General features: G+C 38.0%; 1 protein-coding gene across 1 annotated transcript in view; it reads left to right on the top strand.

Annotated features, from left to right (window-relative positions):
* IL1RAPL1 (interleukin 1 receptor accessory protein like 1) overlaps positions 1-23,108 on the top strand; it is a 676,185-nt gene that overhangs the window by 70,447 nt on the left and 582,630 nt on the right. The window contains exon 2 of the mRNA XM_054166029.1: positions 17,074-17,179. Within this exon, the coding sequence (XP_054022004.1) occupies positions 17,098-17,179 (82 nt within the window). The 5' untranslated portion in view covers positions 17,074-17,097. The remainder of the gene's footprint in view (positions 1-17,073; positions 17,180-23,108) is intronic.

The following is a 23,108-nucleotide window of genomic DNA, read 5'->3' on the forward strand; positions in this document are numbered from 1 at the left end:
TGTTGGAGAATCCATACCTTCAAATAAACTGAATAACAGACCCTGTAAATATACTTTGTAAATAAGCTACAAAGGTGTTTGGAGATACCACTGCTCAAAATATTAAATAGTAAAATATATAAATAGATAATTTTTATTACAGTGTTGTCAGTGGAACGTCTCAACTGCTCTGTCAGACCATTATCTGGCTTTGCTCCTTTACACCTACCTCCATATATGCAGTGTGTGGTTTTTACTACTTTTGTTCTGCTGTAGCAGTTAAAGGTGCAATGATCTTGTTGGGGAAAAGGAACAAAGAAAGACAGATTGGTTTAGAAATTATACAGAAAGAAAAGCATTTTCTGGATTAAAAAAAAAAAAAAAGTCTGTGGAATATCATGATTCCAACTGATCTCCCTTGTTCTGTTGTTAGATTAGATTTTTCCAGTCTCATTCTTCTGCTGTAGCCCTTGAATGAGTATACAGCTGCTGGCATAAAAGTTAGACACGTTCTATGTTAGAAGATTATTCTCTGCTCTTATGAGAAATTATGTATCTTTAAACATTAGAAACCTGCTACCAAGAACAGTTCACAGCACAAAGAAAAATGATGCTATTAAACTAGAAAGCCGTCTAATGATTGCTGGCTATTCGGTGGGGCTAGCAATTTAAAGTAATTTTTCCTTATTAAAAAAAATAATAAAAAAAATCACTGCAGTTATTCAAAGATCTAAGCACAGCAATCATTCCAAGATAATGTGATAACATGCTTTTATAAAGTGGGTCATTGGTGATTTTCTGAAAGCTTATTCTGGTCATTTTTTATTCTTTTTATTGCTGTGTACCAGAAGTACAAAGTGTGATATGGGTTGACAAAATGGCATAAAATTATTCCAGTTTAGCAGCAGCTGTCTAGGAATAAGGCGTGCTACAGAAGTCATTCTTTCCCATGAGGGCAGCCACTGTGACTTGAGGAATATAGATTTTGCCAGCCCACTGTCTTGCCCTTTGTAATGGTTAAGGAGCAGATTAAAAGGACACAGCCTTTCTGTTGCATCAAGATAACCCTGACTGCTGAGATTTTCTGTTCTGTTTCTACTATGGCTTGTTTTTTTCCCCCCTGAGTATAAGCAAAACAGAGAGTGCTATCTCATGTACTTTACACTCATATATAGTAAATATTTTCTATTTAAATGTTGAGAATGTAAGTACTTTGGAATTGGAGAAATGTTCAATAAATCTGAAAACACAGAAAACTTTTTAAGGACACGGAGAAACATTGAGGGAAACAATGCCAAAATTAATAACTGATCAGTGCATATGTACGACGTAACCAAAAATTAAAACTGAATGCTTCTGTGATCCTAAACATCAAACTGAGTTCAACATCTACTTATTGTCATTTAAACAAGCAGGAACTGGAAACAAAAAGTTTGAAAAGAAACTTGCTTTTTAATTGTTAAATTTATAAAATGTAGAACATCTTTCCCAAAGTCAGGTCAGATTTTGGCAATTTAAGATGAATCTAAAAATCCTCTTCCATTGTAGAGGAGAACATGGACTCAGAACTATGCTAAGTATAAAAGTTCAGAGTGCACTCTTGCAGATGCCATAGCACAGCCTGCAGGGAATGATGCACCATAATGGAGTTTCCCTACAAGGCTCAGCATGTCCCTCCCCTTAGGTTAGACAGATGACATCCTTTTGTTACTTAATTTCTTTTCCTTCCACACACCCTTACTGCATTTCTAAAATCTAAGCAAGAAGGGTAATTGAATTCTTTGTTTTGTAATCATTAATTTATCAAAATGCTGCTACAATCTCAAAACACATTAGCATTTAATTAAAAGTCTGGAGAATTTGTTCTCTCTCTTGTCCACCCACAATTTATTAGCTTGGTATTAAACACACGAATCGTGTTTACTCCAGCACTTCCTAAAAATATGGATGCAATTATAAGAGAAACATTCTCACCTTCATAAATAATTGATTTGGTTGAAAGGTCAGGGGTTGTTACAAGCCAGCCATTAGAGCAGAATTACTCAGGAATTTCTGAGTTTTCTCTCTTAGAAGTCATATGCCCAAACACTGAAACCATCTGACAGCCTGTAAAGGTTTATTACTCTGATCTTTTTCCAATGTAGACTCCTGAATGACTCCATATTTTTACACTTAAAAATAAATAATGTTTGGCAAATATGCATTTCTGTGAAAGCTGGCTCTCTGAGTGGGTTTTCAGAGAAGTCTGGACTCTTTGAATGTTTACCTAACTATACAAAGCTAAAATACAATTGAGACCACATGAAGAATAAAATATATTAGAGCATTGTGTACATCATCTACGAAGGTTAATTGTTAAGTTTTACTAAATCCTTTCAGTCCCTCACATGGGCTATCATTTGAAATAGACTCAAATAAACTTTGCTTTTATTTTCCAACCTTTCAACATGTGTGAAGGTGGCAAATATTGTTGTTCAGGGTGGGTTTTTTACTTGCTTGTTTGGTTTTTTTTTTTAGATTTACCTCTTATGTCTTAGCTATCAGAGAATATTGCCATGCTCTTTTCAAGTTTGCCCTTTGTGTTCTGAAAAAAAAGAGTTATTATTTATATAATAACTTATTTATTTATAAAGTTATTTTTTATATAATAAAGAAGGTGCAGAACCCTTACAGATCTGAAAATTTTATTTTTTAATATTTTAGTCATAAAGATTATAGATATATTTATTGGATGTATTATTCAGCAGAACTATGAGCTAGTGGTGTGAGGGTACATCTTTAGCTATAGATGAACTATACTGAGTGAAGGAACTGTCTACATTTTCAGAAAAAAACAACCATCAGTGCATACCTTTGGTATTTACTTATCAGATTCCTGTTCTAAATTACAAGAGGGAAGGGATGCCATCCAGAGGGACCTTGACAGGCTGGAGAGGTGGGCCCCTGACAGCCTCATGAGGTTCAACAAGACTAAGTGCAAGGTCCTGCATCTGGGTTGGGGCAATCCTAAGCAACAATATAGGCTGGGCAGTGACTGGCTTGAGAGCAGCCCTGAAGAAAAGGACTTGGGGGTGCTGGTGGATAAGAAGCTCAACATGAGCCACCAGTGTGCACCTGCAGCCCAAAAAGACAATCACATCCTGGGCTTCACAGAAAGTGATTGGCCATTGGAATGGGCTGCCCAGGGAGGTGGTAGAGTCACCATGGCTGGAAGTGTTTAAAAAGAGACTGGATGAGGCACTTGGTGCCATGGTTTAGTTGATTAGATGGTGTTGGGTAATAGGCTGGACTTGATGATCTTGAAGGTCTTTTCCAACCTGGTTAATTCTATTCTATTCTAGCTGCATTTGAGAACATTTTCATTCAAAAGATGTGATCATGACAAGAAAATCAATTGTGAATAAGTGCTTGAGATTTTTTGTATGCTGCCAAAGTGGGTGAATATTTTCTGATGGGGTTTATGTAGATGATTGTCTTCAGAGACTGTGGTAAACATGCTGGTTATAGGAATAAAACAGGAGTTCTCATCTTCCTGGAGAGAGGGAAAAAAATAAGTAACAACAGTAAAAAAAAAATAAAAAAGCCCTTTAAAAAGGATAAGAGAAAGCAAAAGTGAGATCTGTTAATCCTAAATCTTGTCTCTTATATTCTAAGAAGTGTCATGGTTAACCTGAGGTAACATCTTCTGAGTAACAACCACATTTTTGGGGGGGAAGTCGTGGTGAAAGAGGGACACTTTCAAGTAATCTGGCTCCTTTTGTTATGTGTTTTGGTAATAAAGCTGTGCTGAGAGTAAGATTACAAACTGAAGCCCTTTTGTTTCAGACAATATTACTCAAGCATCATCTGTTGTTAGGGAGATAGTCATCTAGGGAACAGTCATCGAAAGCTAGCATGATGTCTTTATCAAATTCAAGACTGTAAAAACTGATCTGTTGAAAACAGAATGGTCCCTTCCCATTTTAATTTAAGCCACACCAGCAGCTGCTGTAATACATGGAACAGCTAAATGCTGTCATAACAATATTAATGAATTTCAGTGAGAGCTGCAGTCTGCTTTTCCCCAGTCCCAAACTTTCAACCAACTGGGGTGAACAGAGACTATGATTTGAGGCAAGTCTTCCCATTGATACCTTCACAAAGAAAGGACAACTAGCCTCATTGAGAACATTGTAAAATAATTTTTAACTAGCAACAGAGGAAAGACATTCCTAGTAAGAGGAAAAAGATCATTAGTAAATTGGTGTGAATGATAATCCAGACTATGGACATTACCACAGGATGTTAGGGGTTGGAAGGGACCTCTGAAGATCGAGTCCAATTCCCCTGCCAGAGCAAGACCTAGTGCAGGTTGCATTGGAACACATCCAGATGGGTCATGAAAGTCTCCAGAGAAGGAGACTCCTCCCTGGGCAGCCTGTTCCAGTGCCCTGTGACCCTCACAGTGAAGAAGCTCCTCCTCATGTTGAGCTGGAACCTCCCGTGCTGTAATTTATATCAAGGGCCCCTTGTCTTATCACAGGGCACAAGTGCAGCAGAGGCTGACCCTTCCATCTTGATACCTAGTCCTCAGATGTTTATAGACATTTATTAGATTCCCCTCTCAGTCTTCTCCTTTCCAGACTAAACCACCCCAGGTCTCATCTTTTTTTTAACTCTCATTGGTAAAGTCAGAACTAACCTTTACTGATGACAGACTTACAGTGGCAGAAAACTCCCAGGAGATATTATTCAACCCCAAATCTTAGGTAATTTTTAATAGACTTAAGAGAGTGTCCTTAACATACAAGTTGCATATATGCATTACACTTCACATATGCAAAGCATTCATTTAATGTGCAGAGTACAGAGGGACAGATGCATAATACATTCCAGCTCAGGTAAACCATACACAATGAAAAGCTTGTATGTTTTAATCCTAATATGCATATTTAATACTTCAGTAGCAATCATTCCAGTAAGGAAAATCTTCCATTAAATTCTTCCATTGAAGTTTTTTGTAGTTTATTTGCACTGCAGAAGGCTGTGCAGTATTCTTATAATGCTTGTTACAGCCGTAACAACTTTAGATACATGTCACTATTTTTTCCACCATCTGAATGCATGTTTATAGTGATAAGCAATGGATTGTTAAATGTCTTACTCAAATTCTCTGTCTTATTGAAGTGAAGATATTCAATAAAGAACTCTGAGAAGTATTTTGATTGGTGATTCATGCCACAATAAATTTTTTTCAAGTCACATCTATTAAAAAATACTTTGCCACATCTACCTAAAAAGTGGAAAGACTGCAGACTAGTCAAAGTATTTGTTTAGTAATACTCTAATCAAGCACACCTTTAAATCCATGCTAAAATGCTTTGCTCAGTCAGTCCAAATGAGGTCTTTTCATTTCAGAAACTGCACTTCACAAACAGCCTGGATGTTTAGGGAGAGCTGTTTCTTATGCAGGTGTTGTGGGCCTCTCAGCAAGCTGAATACATAATTCTGTTCCAGGGTGACTGTTTCATGTGAGGCTAACTTCAGGTTTGTGATCTATATAGACAGTTCCTTGCTGCCTGATTTCACAACATATTCATCCAGAATTAACAAATGCATTGCACACTAACCTTGTTTTGCTGATGCAAAGCTACACTCAGACATGGCAGAAAGTTAGGTTGGTCAGCCAGATAAAAAGGTGGCATCACAAACTTTGTAGGTGAATTAAAACAGGGGTTCAGTGACAGCCTAGGCAGACCTAAGTGCTGACAGCTGTACCTATGCTACCTACTTCCATTTCCACTGTCACAGCATCCAACCCTTCATTGAAGATTCTTTGTTCACAGCAAAAGCAAATAGCATGCTTACACAGCTTCGTGAAATGTGTGCTAAATGCTGGCCCAAAAGAGGGTGGGGATTAAAAGGGAAGTAAAACTGATAAGTAGATATTTTGTAACTGTAGAATCAAAGGAGGAGAAAAAAAAAAGAATAAAATCAATGAAAGCTTTGGGTCCCATCAATAATGTGCTTGAAAGATGAATGTCTAACAAAATAAGCATTGAGATGTCTAACAAAATAAGCATCATGATGTTGTATCTGACTTGTTTTACTCTAACAAATCAATCTTTTAATCTAGCTGTGACAATGTATGTGAAATTTCTTTTGGTGGACACCTGTCAAACTGCTGAGAAGTTTCATCATATTAAGTCTCTGTGCTTCAAACTTTATGAGTCTGAGTGGCATCTTGCATTGGCTTCTGTCATGCCTTCTGTGACATGTAATGTTAATTAGCCACTTTGTTTGAAGTGTGATCTTGTAACCTGACTTTCCTGCCTTCAATCTTTTCTTTAGACCCCTCTGCAAAGCATCCTAATTACATACCACACTACCACATTTATTCTTGTTGTATCTGGTGGAGACTTTTCATGTCTGTGGGAATGCACCAGAATGCTGGCATCATTAGAGTCCTTTCTCTTAGTCTTTACAAATCCTGTGGGTTTTTTGGGGAAGGAGAAATATTTGGGTTTGTTTGTTTTTGGTTTTTTTTCCTTTTTTCGGATTTGGGGTGGTTTTTTGTTGTTGTTTTTGGTTTTGTTTCCTTCAAAAGAGCATTGCTTAATTCTGCTTGTCTAAATGCATAACTTCAAAGATTAAATTATCCTTATGGCAGCTTAATGTCTTTTAAATAATGTTCTTTCAAATATTGCAGACTGTATGAATTGAAATACTGCATGTCCTGAGAAGATTCTGAATAAAATAAAAAGTTGCAGTGACTGACAGCATCAGGTACAGAAAACAAAGTACACAAGAGAATGCCAAACAGTTATCGCATCCCCCACTGTCAAAGTAGGAAAGTAGGGATGCATCAAGAGAATAGTAGCCAGCAGGTCAAGGGAGGTGATTCTTCCCCTCTACTCCACTCTGGTGAGACCCCACCTGGAGTACTGTGTCCAGTTCTGGAGCCTCTATCACAGGAAAGATATTGTCATGCTGGAACATGTCCAGAGAAGGGCCACGAGGATGATCAGAAGGCTGGAGCTCCTCTGCTATGGAGACAGACAGAGTTGGGGCTGTGCAGTCTGGACAGGAGAAGGCTTTGAGGAGACCTTACTGTGGCCTTCCAGTATCTTAAGGGGGACTACAGGAAAGCTGATGAGGGACTTAGGATGTCAGGTAGTGATAGGACTAGGGGGAATGGAGCAAAACTAGAAGTGGATAGTTTCAGCTCGGATGTTAGGAAGAAATTCTTCACCATAAGGGTGGTGAGACACTGGAACAGGTTGCCCAGGGAGGTGGTAGAAGCCTCATCCCTGGAGGTTTTTAAGGCCAGGCTGGATGTGGCTCTGAGCAACCTGATCTATTGTGAGGTGTCCCTTGCCATGGCAGGGGTGTTGGAGCTAGATAATCCTTGAGGTCCCTTCCAACCTTAACGATTCTATGATTCTGAATACATTTATGCTCAGTTTCTTTCAGCTTTCTTAAACATTGCTGCTCAACCTGAGCAGCTCACTGCCTCCTCCCATTCCACCCACAGCAGCACGTTGTCCTACGAAGCTGTCTGTGCCCTCAGCTTTCTGGTTGAAGGAACTGTGAGCAAATGCAGGACAGTGCATCCCCTGTATAAGCTGGCTCTCTGGCAGCCCTGCCATGAGCCCAACAGTTACTCCAAGATCTCAGGTGATAGAAGGAGAGGAAATGGCCTGAAATTGTTCCAAGGGAGCTTTAGGTTGGAGATGAGGAAAAGTTTCTTTGCTGCATGAGTGGTCACCATGAGTCACCATCCCTGGAGGTGATAAGAACCCTGTGGCCAAGACACTTGGGATGTGGTTTAATGACCATGGCAGTGATGGGCTGCAGGTTGGTCTGGGTGATCCTAGAGGTCTCTTCCAACCAGAGCAATTCTATGATTCTAATTATTTAGTATTCTCTGTAACTTTGCTGCCAGGTTGCTATAATTTTTTTTGGTTTTGTTTTCTTTCCAGAAAAAGAAATGATAGTTTCAAATTTTCCATTAACCTATTGGCTTAATCATGAGCATACATTTCTTAGGTATTCTACTTGACAGGTTCTTTCCATTAAGTATTTCAGTCCAATTTCATTCACATGTTTTGTTGCAAAAAGCCTTCTTCAGTTTCACATTCTTATATTTTTGGTAATTTCTTTGTGAACTATTAAGAAGAAGGCATCTACTTGTACAAATATTACAGAATCACAGACTGTTAGGGATTGGAAGGGACCTCAACAGATCATGTAGTCCAACCCCCCTGCCAGAGCAGGATCACCTAGAGAAGGTCACACAGGAACACATCCAGGTGGGTTTTGAATGTCTTCATAGAAGGAGATTCCACAACCCCCCTGGGCAGCCTGTTCCAGTGTTCTGCCATCTTCATAGTGAAGATTTTTTTTCCTCATGTTTCCATGGAGCTTCCTATGCCTCAGCTTCCAGCCATTGCCCCTTGTTCTGTCGTTAGGCATCATGAAGAAGAGCCTGACTCCATCCTCTTGACACTCACCCTTTACATCTTTATAACCATGAATGAGGTCACCCCTTAGTCTCCTCCAAGCTAAAGAGCCCCAGCTCAGTCTCTCCTTATAATGAAGATGTTCCACTCCCTTAATCATTTTTGTGTGTCTGCTGCACTCTTTCAAGCAGTTCCCTGAGCTCCTTCTTGAACTGATGGGCCCAGAACTAGTCATAATATTCCAGATGCAGCCTCACCAGGGCAGAGTAAAGGGGGAGGACAACTTCTCTCTACCTACTAACCACACCCCTTCTAATACACCACGGGGATACCATTTGCCTTCTTGGCCACAAGAGCACATTGCTAGATTCTTTCAAACCTAGGCTGGTGAATTTCATTGTCTCATGTAAAGGCTCTTGGGAGTGAACAGAGACTTTTGTCCATCTGCTGTTCCCTCACCCTGAGAGTAAATAAGTCACTGGCACACTATCTAAGGTTTTCCTTTCCTGCCCTTTTTGCATTAGCACTTCTAATTGAACCCACCCTGATGAATTATCTGTAAGTGAGGACACCCTGCTGACCTGGATCCCACAGGATACACCTGGAAAGCCACTGTCATCGCCCTTTTTTATGTCTCTGCTGAAGTTATACTTTCTCTTCTTAGCCTCAGCAGTTCCTCAAAGTATGTCAGTTTTCAGCTATGTACCTATTTTAATCTATGGTTCAGAGGGACAAGATGTTCAACTGTTTCTTCAATAAAGGATTCTTAAAGCATATGATGTGTTACATTTCAGATACCTGCAATCTGCTGGAATTTATTTGTCTCTTAATAGAAAAAGCACTGAACAGAAATCTTATCCATTACCTACCTCACCCAAAAGTCACTTAATGAAATAATTAGGAACGCTAAGCCATGTAAACAGTGTGCCAAACAGGAATGCTTGCTAGTTCCTTGCTTCAAGTACAAATGTTATTGTTGACATTGATGGATGGAGTCTTCAGGAGATGAAAATCCTAGCAATAAAAAGTATGTTAGAAAAAAAAAGAAAAGGTAGCAATGACTGCCAGGTTTAACTGGAAATATGAAGATGCAGTTGGTTGGAAACCTCTCAAGAACTCTGAGTTCCTATTCACAGACTGCTCTGCAGGAGTGGTGGCATTCTGGCTTTTGGTTATCACTCTTACAATTCCTTCAGCCCTTATTGCTTTTTATAATCATCTCCTTTTGTGTTGTTTTTTTCTCATGACAGTCACAACTTTTTTGAACTTGAGAATGATGGTTAGCAAGAGGGAACAGAGTGATTTGCTAAGGAAACTCAGTACCTTATTGCCATCCTGGTGTTTATGACTGGTATTTCATGAGTTCTTCAAAATCTAATTGCTGAATTTCAAAATTTTTGTTCTGGGACTGTGGGAGGGACTATTTTTAATTAACTTTTGCCTTTGAAATAGGTGTATTTTCCTCTTAATGCTTTAAATGTTGCCAAGGCTCTCTGTTCTAGGAAATCTAGCAGACTGGGACAATTAATGTACAGTTGTTTATGAAATCACTCTGATTCTAATTTTACCTTTTTTCTGCAGTTTAAGATTTTGAAGCCCTGGTTTTCAAGCTGTTTAGGCTGTGTTCTGGAAGTAAAAAAATATAATTACTAATACTAACATTTTGTACTGTCTTTTACACTGTGTGAGATGTATTAACATAGCATTCAGGGATTTGTAAAGAACTGCCACACAAAAAGACAATGTTACTGAAGAGGCATTTTTGGTTTGTTTCTTATTTGTTCAAGTGATGCTTTTTTGTGGTTTTGCCACTTGTTCATAATTTACTAGGTACAGTTTACACCTTACTCCACAATATTGGCACTCAGAAAGAAATTTTCAGTGTACAGATAAAAAGGGAATCTGAAAATTAAAAATAGTGAGGGTTTTAATTTTTTAGAGGCTTTTCTGCCACCTGAAAATTCATAGGCTTAAGTGAAGAATTAGTTTTATTTTCATGTTTGTTTTTCAAACAAGGGTTCAGAGGGTTCGCCAATATTTTTTGTTATTGTATTGGGGTTTTTTGTTTGTTTGTTTTCTTTGAAGGGGATCTGATGGGGGACAGGCTCTGGATGGAGCCTGAAAAGGTTCAAGTAGATTTTACTGGAATTTAATAAAGCATCTGACACTGTCTCCCACAGCATCCTTCTGGAGAAACTGTGTGGCTACACATGCTTTGGATGGGTGAATGCTTTGCCAGCTTAAAAACTGGCTGGTTGGCCAGGCAGAAAGAGTGCTGGTGAATGGAATTAAATCCAGTTGGCAGACAGTCACATGTGGTGTTCTCCAGGGCTCAGTTTTGGGTCCAGACTTGTTTAATGTCTTTATCAATGATCTGAGTGAGGGGATCGAGTGCACCTTCAGTAAGTTTGTGGATGACACCAAACGGGGTGGGATTGTTGATCTGCTCAAGGGTAGGAAGGCTCTGCAGAGGGATATGGAGAGGCTGAATCCATAGGCCAAGGTCAGTTGTATGAGGTTTACCAAAGCCAAGTGCTGGGTTCTGCATTTAGGTCATAACAGCACCATGCAGAGCCACTGGCTTGGAGGACAGTGGCTGGAAAGCTGCCCAGCAGAAAAAGACTCTGGGGTTCTGTCTGACAGCCAGATGAATGTGAGCCAGCAATGTGCGCAGGTGGCCAAGAAGGTGAAGAGCATCCTGGCCTGGATCAGGAATAGTGTGGCCAGCAGAAGTAGGGAAGTGATCGTGCCCCTGTACTTGGCACTGGTGGTGCCACACCTTGAGTACTGCTCTCAGTTTTGCACCCCTCACTACAAGAAGGACATTGAGTTGCTGGAGCATGTCCAGAGCAGGGCAGTGAAGCTGGTGAAAGGCCTGGAGAACAAGTCTCCTGAGGAGTGGCTGAGGGAACTGGTTTTGTTTAGTGTGGAGAAGAGGAGGCTGAAAAGAGACATCATTGCTCTTTACAACTACATGAAAGGAGGTTGTAGTGAGGTGGGTATAGCAAGTGGAATGAAAGGAAATGGCCTTAAGTTGTGCCAGGGGAGGTTTAGATTGGATATTAGGAAAAATGTCTTTACAGAAAGTGTGGTCAAGCGTTGGAACAGGCTGCCCAGGGAGGTGGTGAAATCACTGCCCCTGGAGGTGTTCAAGAAATGTATGGACGTGGCACTTTGGTATATGGCTAATGTCCATGATGGTGGTAGGTTGAAGGTTGCACTCATTGATCTTTGGGGTCTTTTCCAACCAAATCAATTCTATGATGGAGGAAGAGAATGAAGTATATTAAAATATGTATTAAAAAACATTATTCTATGTTAGAAAGGTAGCATGGGAAGAAAAATGATTTTTGGATAATTAGATAATGGAAGGCAGCTAGCATTTATAGGCTAACAGAGAATCAACCCCTTAAAGTTATTATTGTAAAGGTCTGAGCCAATGGATAAACTCTTACTTAAATTAAGTTTTAATTCAGGTTTTGGGGAAGGTCCAAAAATGAGTTTTCCATTTCTGTGCCTTATCAGGAATTGTCTTATTGTTAATTTAGTCTATGCTGAGCTATTTTGGAACCATGCTTGTATGTGTGTGTGTTTTTCTCACTGTATTTATGACAATCTAAGAAAAAAAAAAGCGTTCTTGGCACTTCCCTAAAGAATGTTAGTGCTGAAATACAGGTGTATTTCTATTTCTCTCAGCTGGAAAATGAGATATTTGGTGATAGAGATGCTAGAGGCTTTTTGTGTTGTTGTTGTTGGGTTTTTCTGTTGTTAACATTGGTTTTTTTTCCTGTCAGGCAATGTCACCTTTTGCAGATAAGACTAAATTTATAATATGCCAAATTAAAATTTGTGTGGAATATATTTATACAGGAACATTCAACATCTCTGCAGTTTTGTTGTTCATGCTAACAACCCACTGCTGAAAATCTACTGTCGTGAATGCTGCTTAGAGATTAAAAATATTTCAGCTCTTGCTATTCTGAAAGATTTTGCTGATGTACTATTCACCCATGGACTCTAGCAATCTTACAGTGAAAGAATAACAAAAAGGGTTTCTAAAGGTACCTCAACCAGCAAAGAAGTATGAAAATGTACTCCCTGTGATGAGTAAGAATGGAGAGCTAGTGTCAATAGACAAGGAGACAGCTGATCTTCACTGGCAATCTTGCTCTGTCTCCTTCCCAACTCTATGGACCACTAGGTGCAGACCAGCAGGGTAAAATCCCTCCCACTGTAAGGAAAGATCAAGTTTAGGACCACCTGAGGAACCTGAACTTACCTGAATCTATGGGACCTGATGACATGCATCCCAGAGTTCTGAAGGAATTGGCTGATGCATTTGACAAGACACTCTCCATGATATTTGAAGAGTCTTGGTGATCAGGTGAAGTCCTCAGAGATGTGAAGGAGATATGAAGCAGAATTTCTTAATGTTATTAAAAAAAAAAAAAAATACAGCTATGTAACTAGTAAAATAACCTCTTCCTTAAAATTCATTGTTGAAAGAGGGCTGTTTCCAGTTCATGTGATCACACTCAAATTAGTGTCAGTTTGTCTTCTCAGAATTATGCCTTTGTGAACGGTCTCTCTGCATCCTTTTTGTAGGCCCCCTCCAGGTACTGGAAGGCTGCTATTAGGTCACCCTGAAGCCTTCTCTTCTCCAGGCTGAACACCCCCATCTCCCTCAGCCTGTCCTCATAGCAGAAGTGCTCCAGCACCCTGATGACTTTTGTGGCCCTCCTCTGGACCTGCTCCATCAGGTCCATGTCCTTCCTGTATTAAGGCATCCAGACCTGGATGCAATACTCCAGGTGAGGTCTTACCAGAGCAGAGTAAAGTGGTAGAATCATCTCTCTGGATCTGCTGGCAGCACACCTTCTGATGCAGCCCAGGATGTGGTTTGCCTTCTGGGCACACTGTCTGCTCATGTCCAGCTTCTCATCCATCAGCACACCCAAATCCTTTTCCACACCTCATCACCTGCAGCATCCAGGCCTCAGGCATGCTCGTTGCAGCAATGAAGGCATTTGTTGTGGACTTGTGGGGTCCTTGAGATGCACATGAGCCAGCAACATGCCCTGGTAGCAAAGAAGGCCTAGATCAGGAATAATGTGGCCAGCAGGAGTAGGGAAGTGATTGTGCTCCTTTACTTGGCAGTGGGGAGTCCACATCTCATATACCATGTTCAGCTTGGCGCCTCTAACAAGAAAGACATTGATTTTCTGGACTGTGTACAGAGAAGGGCAACAAAGCTAGTGAAGAATCTAGAGAACAAGTTGTATGAGGTGTGGGTGATGGAACTGGGATTGTTTATTCTGGAGAAAGAGGAGGCTGAAGGGAAACCTTATTGCTCTCTGCAACTGCATGAAAGGAGGCTGTAGTGAGGTTGGTGTTGGTCTCTCTAGTATTAGGAGACAGAACAAGAGGAAATGGCCTGAAATTGTGCCAGGAGAGGTTTAGATTGGATATTAAGAAAAAATGATTTACTGAAAGAGTGGTCAGGCATTGGAAGGGGCTGCCCAGGAAGATGGTGGTGTCACCATCCCTGGGCGTGTTCAAGAAGTGTGGGGACATGGGTCTCTGGGATGTGGTTTAATGGCTATGGTGGCATTGTGTTGAAGGCTATACTTCATGATTCTAGAGGACTTTTCCAGCCAAAACAATTCTGTGATTCTGTGTTCCTATTCTTTTCTAACTTGCTTAATTTGGTTTTGCAACCAATTTCACTATGGTGGCATTTTGTAGAATAGCCAAGTGCTGAGGCATTTACATGGAACAGAGGGCATTAAATGTTAAATACTTGGTTTTTATCAGTCGTACGAATAATGTGAAGCAGATTTTTCAACCTTCCAGACAATTTCCAAAGCCATCAGGCACCTCTACACTAATCAATAACTCTTTCAATTTTCTTTACTTGAGCTTTTGTTTTCTAAAATTAAGGGAAGACTAGAAAAACTTCTGCAGAAAAGGGAGTGGAAACAGAAAAGAAAGGCTGAAAAACTCTGGGGAGATCCCATGTCAGATCTGATTTGTTGTTCATACTTCCACAAGGAGGAAATGACTACTACTGGGAGCCAGAGACCCCTCCCTTTTTTCCTCCCCTCTAGCAGTAGGTGCTTTCTGGCATCTTAAAGACAGTAGCAGGCCTCTAGGGATTTAACAGAAGCAGTGTAGGCAACAGCCTGTTTTGTGTAGGCTTTTAAGATAGACCTGAATCTCTGGGAATAAATAGACATGAGCATGGCTTCACACATTTAAAATGCAGTCCATGCTATACCATTGTAAGAAATAATGGTTCTCCTTGTTGACTCGACAACTTGAACGAGTGATATATGCATGGACCAAAAGAAGGATTTAGTTGATTGTACTGCTTCTTCCTGACATTCTTGTATTTACTGAGGCTTTCTTTAACTTCAAGGTTTATAGCTACTGCATGGTTTCCCTGCAAAAAGTGCATGCTTATGAATGCGCACTTATGGGTGTGTATATACATTTGCAGTTTTTGCACAGTAATCAGCAATATAATCTTTAGATATATGGTCAAAAAAATGTGTTTGGACCTGCTTTCACAGTCAGAACCCATTTGGGGAATTTGTAATTGCATAGGAAGATCCTGTGGTGCTTTAGACAGTATTTATTAGGCTCACACAGAGCCAGGAGCTGATTCTTACTAGTACCCTGGAGACTGAAGATATGAGTTTCAGGATTTCCTGCGGTATCAGTTAGTGCAGTGACTGAGAAATGAGAGTTTGATTTCAGGAATCTTGACCCAGGTCTGCAATAAAATGCGGCATGACACTTTGTGATATCTACTTACTGTGCCCCTGGAAAATTGACCTTCATTTCGAGCTTCTAAGATTGTAAGGCTCTGTATTATTTATAACTGCCAGTGGTCACGGTACGTAGTTAAAATTTAAGCTTAACTAAACTGTTAGGATTGCACATAATTTAACTTGCAGAAATCTCATATTTCATATTTAACTTTCTATGTTTGCTAAGAAATTTATTGCCTAGCTTTTCTGAAGTTGTACATGAATGTAGGCAAATTATAGTCCTTCAGCTGTGCTCCTAAAATGCTGGAACTTGTTTACAGCCCATGAATGAGCAAGCATATTAATACTTGTGTAATTCTTTGAGTATAAATCTTGTTTTATATATATAGAAAAAAAATCAAATTGTTGTTTTCAAGTTGTATTCTTACTCCCTCTTTGTCATAATTATGAATGCAGTAGGTTTGCACTTAGTTCTCAGATGACCTGAAATTTAAAGCTGTAAAATGGATTCTGTATGAAGTCATCACCGTTCAAGTATTTTTTCCAATAATGTACTACTTTACAGCCCCACTCTTTCTTGTTTCTCACCTGTTCTCTAAGATGAAGGTATTTTAAGATACTGCTTTTTAAAAGTGTCTTGGGTACTCAGTAACCTGACTGTCAGTGAAGTGCAAAAGATTCATGGTCTCTTTTGAAGTCAAAGCTTGTGCTATGCGGTTCCTTTTGAGAATTAATATTTTTTCAGTTGCTCTACAGTGCTGTGATTAACAGAGGTCAATATCAAAACCACATTGGCTTCATCTGGGTCTTTATAATGTTAAATGACTATTGATCACAGACCTTTCTTTCCCTCAACAGATATTAATGTTTTTGCATGAAGTACTGTAATGAATATAGATGGCATAGATAAAGTCTACTGTGTAGCTTGGCTAGACTGAACATTTGGCTTCCCATTCCCCTTTTAAACCATTGGAATGTGAGATGTTAGTCCTACTGACCATTACAGAACAAACCTGGTAATCCTCATGACTGGACTACATCCTCCTTCTTATACAGGGAATTAAAAGAATGTTTAGTCTCTGCTTTCACCAGTTGCTCATGTCACCAAACAGAAATGCAAAGTAATAGAAGTACAAAGTGCAAGTAATAAAAATGTGAAACTTTTATTCACATCTTGCAGGTGAAGGCAAAACCACAACCTGTGATGCAACCTAATTAACATTCACTTCTCTCACTCTCTCACCCTCTCCCATCCTGGTAACATTCACTTCAGATTTTAGTGCAGTGCATGTTACTTTGAACTTGTTCATGGGACTTAAGCTCATCTAAAAGAAAATTACAGGAGCTTCTGCTCTTTTCTCTGGTGCACTGTTATCCCTTTTTTCACTCTTCCTAGAAGATGACCAGATTTGTGTTTAATTAACTGTACATTGCATTATGTGGATCTTGTGATCAATCTGTGAAATTAATGAATGGAAGCAAGACTAATGAAGGACATTAATTTCTTTTTGAGAGGAGGAATAGATTATATGATTAAGATCTGGGTGTTATTTTGCAGGTTTAGTGGAAAGATCACTTTGATCAATTTATTCTATGAAAAGCTGTTTCATTCAAGAGAACTGTTAGACAGTTTTGATAGGGATGCAATGAATTCTTGTGTAGATGATATTGGAACATAAGCTCCAGGGTTAAAAGTAGTACATGCATGTGTTTATTTTATGGTGATTTCAGTATATATATATATATTTAGCAGCAGTAGATTGCTGGCAAGCACTGTATTCAATTTTTCTACAATGTGTCAGTATTATGAATTGTTTACATCAAGGTTGTTTCAACACCCCTTTAAAATCAGCGTTTCTTTCTTCTTTTTGATACTTTAGGAAGCAGCCACAGACAGACAGAAGATGAAAGCTCCTATTCCCAACTTGATTCTCTTGTATGCTACTCTAACTCAAAGCCTGAAGGTTGTGACCAAAAGGGGATCAGGTAAGTAAAGATTTATGTCTGTTACTACTGTGTGGTTTGAAAAGAAGTGCTTAATATTTGTAATGTATGTTAAGATGTTGATGTGGTGATTTGGAACATAGTTAAGAGGATTTCAGGTTATGCAGTGAAACAAAGTTAGACTATATCGTGTCATGTGAACTTGATGCAAGGACCAAAAATGTTCCAAGTCAGATATATGATCTGGAATCAGTGTAAAAATTCTTATGCTGAAGTGATTCTCAGAACTCTTATACTTACTTAAAAGGCTTTGTTGCATGCAGTGTTCTTGTGAGCTGCTGGATTTATCTGTTTGACTATATACTTTGAGGTGAAGACTCTCTTGGAAATGAAAATTACATAGTTTTGGTTCAGTTGCATTTTGAAATACAGAAAATAGATCAAACACATTAAACTTAATAAGCATGAAAAGTGAACATCAAAAACATTTTTGAATGGGCTATCTGATACATGGTCGAAGAGTTTAATTTAGCAAAGAAAATGCAGGTGGTTTTTCAGAAACCAAGCAGCGGGTTACATGTTTACCAAACATCTATCGTACTGCTACTATAGATAAATAATCCTCATCTGTAAATAAAGGGAACACCAATATGGAGACAACCGAGTGGGTTTGAGTTCGTTATTTGTCTATCACCATGCAAATAGATTTTCCCCTCTCATTTTTTATTGCATAGTGAAGAGAATTAAAGGATGCTGCTTTTGCAAACTAGCTTTATGACAATGAAGGACACTAAATATTTGTTGGGTGTCTTAATACCATGTTGATGGAATTACTTAATTAGATTTGTTGTTGTTAGTAATTTTCCTGTTGGCTTTGAAGTGTTTCAGGTTAACTTTTGTTGTGCTGTTTCAGAAGTCTAGGTCTGATTTCTTTTTGTATTTTGTGGTGTTTTTTAAACTCTGTTCCTGACTGGAGTTGATTGGCAGTTGTTGTAAATGGGTACTTAGGTAGGACACAGGTGTTTATATATTTCAGGGAACATCTTAAATCATATCCTGTATTTGCAGTGGGTTATAGTCCTGTATTTGCAGTGGGTTATAGTTGTAATTATATTATTGAAATGTCTCAAATATTTGATGGAGGAAAGGCAAAGAAAGAGCACCACTATATAGTAAAATATTCTTCAACCAAGATTTGAGATTGAAATATATTTGGGGTTATTTAACTCAAGAATACTGGAAACCACAGGCGGTGTGCAGAGTAAACGAGGTGGTGATGAGCTGATGTTGGTATTAAGGTGTTGAAGCCTAGATAGATATCATAGATAACTGCACTGTCTTAGGTTCTTCTGTTGAGTTTTAATACTTGCAAGCTTTAAGCTGAGCACCCTTAATTTAAATTTGTTGTCAAGTTCATTGAACATTTTAAAAGATATTTTACAGGGAGATTAATTTTTTAAGGGATTATTCAGTCATGAGATACCTGACACTTGAACATGGCAATAAGAACTTGAGCTGGTACTGCATTTATTTAATCATTTTTACCTATACCTTCTTCCTCTGTCCACCTTAAGGAAAAGTGGTAAATATACATTTTTAATTTCTATTTGGGAATGTAATATAATTGCTATCCAGCAAAAGAAGGAGCATGAAATGCCTTATAAAGATATACAGAATATGTTCTCATCCTGATTCTGTAAGAAGGAAAGGGAAATATTGCAATGGAAGTCTTTGGATGATACCTTGCTGTAACATGAACTTCTCGATGTTTTCCCTTGAACTGTTCGTATGTATTTTCAAAAGGGCTAATTGTCATATTTCATGTGCAGAAGATGAATCTCTGGTTTACTGAAATCTCAGAACCTGCTGCCTTTGATCATGTTTAGTGACTTTAGGCTTATGTTTCACCTATTTCTGTGGATGTTCAATAACGTGCGCATGGTTTATTGTTATTGTTCTTGGGGTGGTTTTTACCTCCCTTGGATGCTCAGGAGGCCTATTTTGCAATCTCAGAACGTTTCTACAAAGTGAAAAGTACTTACTTGAGCAGACATTTTAGCAACATAAGATTTATTTTCTGTACTGTGAAAATAGAAATCTTTTCCTAAAACCAGCACAATTTAACTGGAATTAGGAAAAAATAACTTGGGACATTTTAGTTTTATGTGAACATGTTAACCAGAGGCAGAGGAAAGTGAGGACATGGTTTATATCTCTTTAGTCAATTCTACTTGAGGGCACTTTGTCCTTGAAATCTAAACATTAAAGTAAAATGAATAACAAAATAAAGATGTTGACATATTAGAACATCTCATAAGTATAAAAAAGTAGAGGAGTAACATCCACCTTTTAGAGATGTGCTGCTTTAATGTACTTCCTTCTCTGTTGTGTACTCAAGAAATGTATTAAGTGAAGAATTTGTTGCATTAATATGCTAATTAGTTGTTCTAGCTGTGACTTATTCCTTCTAATTCACTTTTTTTTTGAGATTATTTCTAAGTACCAATCTTACAAATGCAAATCTTGTTCTTTATATATTCAGTATTTTATGTAAAGCAATCTTTTCTATATGTCTTTTTCTATAGTGACAGCTGGATTTTTCCTGTTAGAGTACTTAAGCTATCTTCTAAAAGTTGTATCAGCTGTGCTAAAAAGACAGTGATTAATAAAGGGATACACTTCCCCATCTTGGAGAAATGCATTTGCAATCACTTCAACAGAACTAAGAACATGAAAACCTACCTTCAGACAGTCAGTGAGGATTCACAGCTGGACAACAGCATGGAATAATTTGTAGGTTCAAATTCTGGTTTTATTTCTAAAATTGGATAACAGTTCTGACCATCTGCTTTTGGGACTGAAGTTATATCAAATAATTATATGTGTAAGCAGTTAGGATCAACATATGATTCTTATCTTTTGTTTGTGTTGATTGAAAAAAAAAATTAAAAACCAAAAAACCAAGAACCCCCAAAACATTTCAAGAGAAATCTTAGGTTGATGTATTGGATTCAATCTGTGATTATGACAGCTGCCATTACACAATGTACTTATGTGCCACTACCTAAAAGTAGTCCTTGAATCTTTCTACCACTGTGTGCTGTTCACCAGCTAAATATAATATAGGACATAAAGGGAGGAGTATTAATTATTGCAGTATCAGGAAAACATGCTTTTAATTAGCTTGCTCCAAGCTGTGATGTACCTATTGAACATTATCTTGTCCATATGATTCTGATTTAAAATAATTCTTTAACATAGAATGGACTCATTTGACATTTAGAGCCTGTAATAACTGTTACATAAGAATGGCTGAATGAGCAGTTCTAGTAACAGTTGTTAATAAATGTACATGATGCAACAAATTTTTGTATACGTGGATATAGGAAAACATGACATTAGACTTAAGAACACTTAAGCTTGCCCTGTCAATTACTGGTTGAATGCACAATATCCACAAGTTGTAGTATCTTCTCAAGCAAGAAAGAAAAAGCCTTAAACCTAGAACATTAGAACAGATGTAATGGTTGTTAACTGAGTATTTTAGGTATTTAGTGAGATCCCCGTGCAGTTCTGGAGGGGTGTCAGATCCTGCAACAATTACAAAGCTGAACTTTCATTTGGCACACAAAGGACATCAGATGTGATCTGCTAAATGGGAAGCTGGCTTTTGTACTACTTTTTTTTTCATTTCTTTGATCACCATTGCCCTGCTTGGTACAAAAGAAAGATAAATACATAAAAGCTGAATATTTTGATTCATTCAGCACATACTTTTACAAGAACTGGCTTAAATTTTGAAAGTATAGGAAATAGTCCCTGTCTTTTAGCATGATACCAGATGACCTGTAAGTTTACAATATGCCTTAAATGCATAGATTTACCTTTTGTGCAGTCCACTGAGCATTTGTCAGTCCTTGGTAGTATTTTGAGGACTTCAGGGTAATGTTTAACTTTCAGTGATTTTTTTTTTTCCTGAAAGGATCCTATTGCATACTTAGAACAAAATTGTAATTAGTTTTCTATTTTTTTTTCCCCTTTCTACCCCTATTTTATTTTCTTTCTCATTTTTTTCTTTTTTTCCTTCCTATTTTTATTTTTTATCTTTTTTTTTTTTTTTTTTTTTTTTTTTTTTTATTAATAGCCATGGGGGTTTACATTCTTAGAAATTTAAGTTCCTTAAAGTATTCTTTTCAGGTTGAGTGGTATTTGTTCACTTACTTGTGATGAGGAGTTTTTGCTTATGAATTATTTAATATTCATCAAAGAGGAAGTAGGTTATAAAAGAAAGCCTCATGCTGAGCCATATAGATTCCCTCCCCCCAACATGTATGTTAAGTATAATATTTGAACACTGCATTGCCACCTGGTGGGTTTCCCAAAGATGCTGAATAGACAAAGGAAAGAAAGGGGACTTTCTGTTAAAAAAACAAATCTATTAAAAAAAAGAGGGGGGAGGGAGGGAAGTGTCTTAAAATAAGAAGTTATTACATAAGGAACTATGACTTGTTCAGAATAATTGGTATTACTGTAGTGACATTTTATACAGTCACGTTGCCTAACAGCAATCCTGTCAAAACCCGATGAATTATTGCTGTCTGTAGTTCTGTTTTTCTACAGATTATTATGCATTATGAGTTAATTAATAATCTGTGTTCAGTTCTGTTATTGTGAATGGGAGTTTTCTTTTCTAGGTCAAATTATTTCTCTGATGGAATAATTTAACTGGAAGAACAATCTTTTCAATAGTGGGTTATTAGGATATGTATGAGATCCTTCATATCGTTACGATGAGATTAAAGTCTATAGATGTATTTTGTCATGTAGCAGACTATTACTTTTTCATGTCTGGTATTTCTCTGCCCTAGTAATTCCAAATGAATATGGATGGTTCCAGTTGTACTTGTGTGAAAGATCAACATTATGAAAGAAGGAAGGAAAGAGCTTTTTACATGATGACACTGATATTTATGAATTTTAGTGTTATGAATTTTAGTGTTTTGTTGGAAGCTTTGTTATAGGAGTGAAATACTAATTTTAACTAGGTACAGGGGAACAGGGGAAGTTTAGGCTTGAGGTGAGGAGAAAGTTCTTCCCAGAAAGAGTAATTGGCCAGTGGAATGTGCTGCCCAGGGAGGTGGTGGAGTCCCCGTCCCTGGAGGTGCTCAAAAAAGGATTGGATGTGGCACTTGAAGCCATGGTTTAGTTGTCATGAGGTGTTAGGTATTAGGTAGTAGGTTGGACTTGATGATCTCTGAAGTCTTTTCCATCCTGGTTGATTATATGATTCGATGAAATGTATTTGAAAAAGAAAGCGATCTGTTCCATGCAGATTTTAACACTGACAATCAAGATTTTATACATAATGACAAATGTCTTAATTAATTCAATTTATTAAAAAATAAAAATAAATTCCATGGAATGACAATTCCTTTTTGTGCTACATGTATGGAATATGACTATAGAATTTAAGAGAGTTTGAGAACTTTTTCAGGCAGGAAGAATTTTTGAATTTAGTTGTTTGTCCCCAATTAAATTGCCACTGTATTAAAGCAAATAGATATGGTGTCCAGTGTAGTATATACAGCAAAAACACTTTGAGAAATTGCACGCAGTTGAGTGCTGAGGCCTAGCAGAGTTCTACTACTCAGTGTTGAAGTATCTGTCGTTTTAATTATTTATTTTTTAACTCCTCTGGGTGAAACTTGGTGTCCTCAGTGCATACTACTACATACATCATCCTATTCTTCTCAGCATTTTTCCTTCTGTGATGCCATTCTTATTGCTTAGGTATTTTCTTTTTGGAGTCATGACAAAAGGTAATAGTTGATTAAAGTTGTATTGGATCTGCTGTGAGCTGAATAATAATCAGATAATTTTAAAAATTGAAATGAATAGACATCTCTCTGTTGTTCTCTTTCTTTTACAGTTTATAGGCAGAACACTTGCATATGCAGTGCACCAAGTACAC

Source organism: Dryobates pubescens, chromosome 12, assembly GCF_014839835.1.
Source record: "Dryobates pubescens isolate bDryPub1 chromosome 12, bDryPub1.pri, whole genome shotgun sequence".
Lineage (NCBI taxonomy): Eukaryota > Metazoa > Chordata > Aves > Piciformes > Picidae > Dryobates > Dryobates pubescens.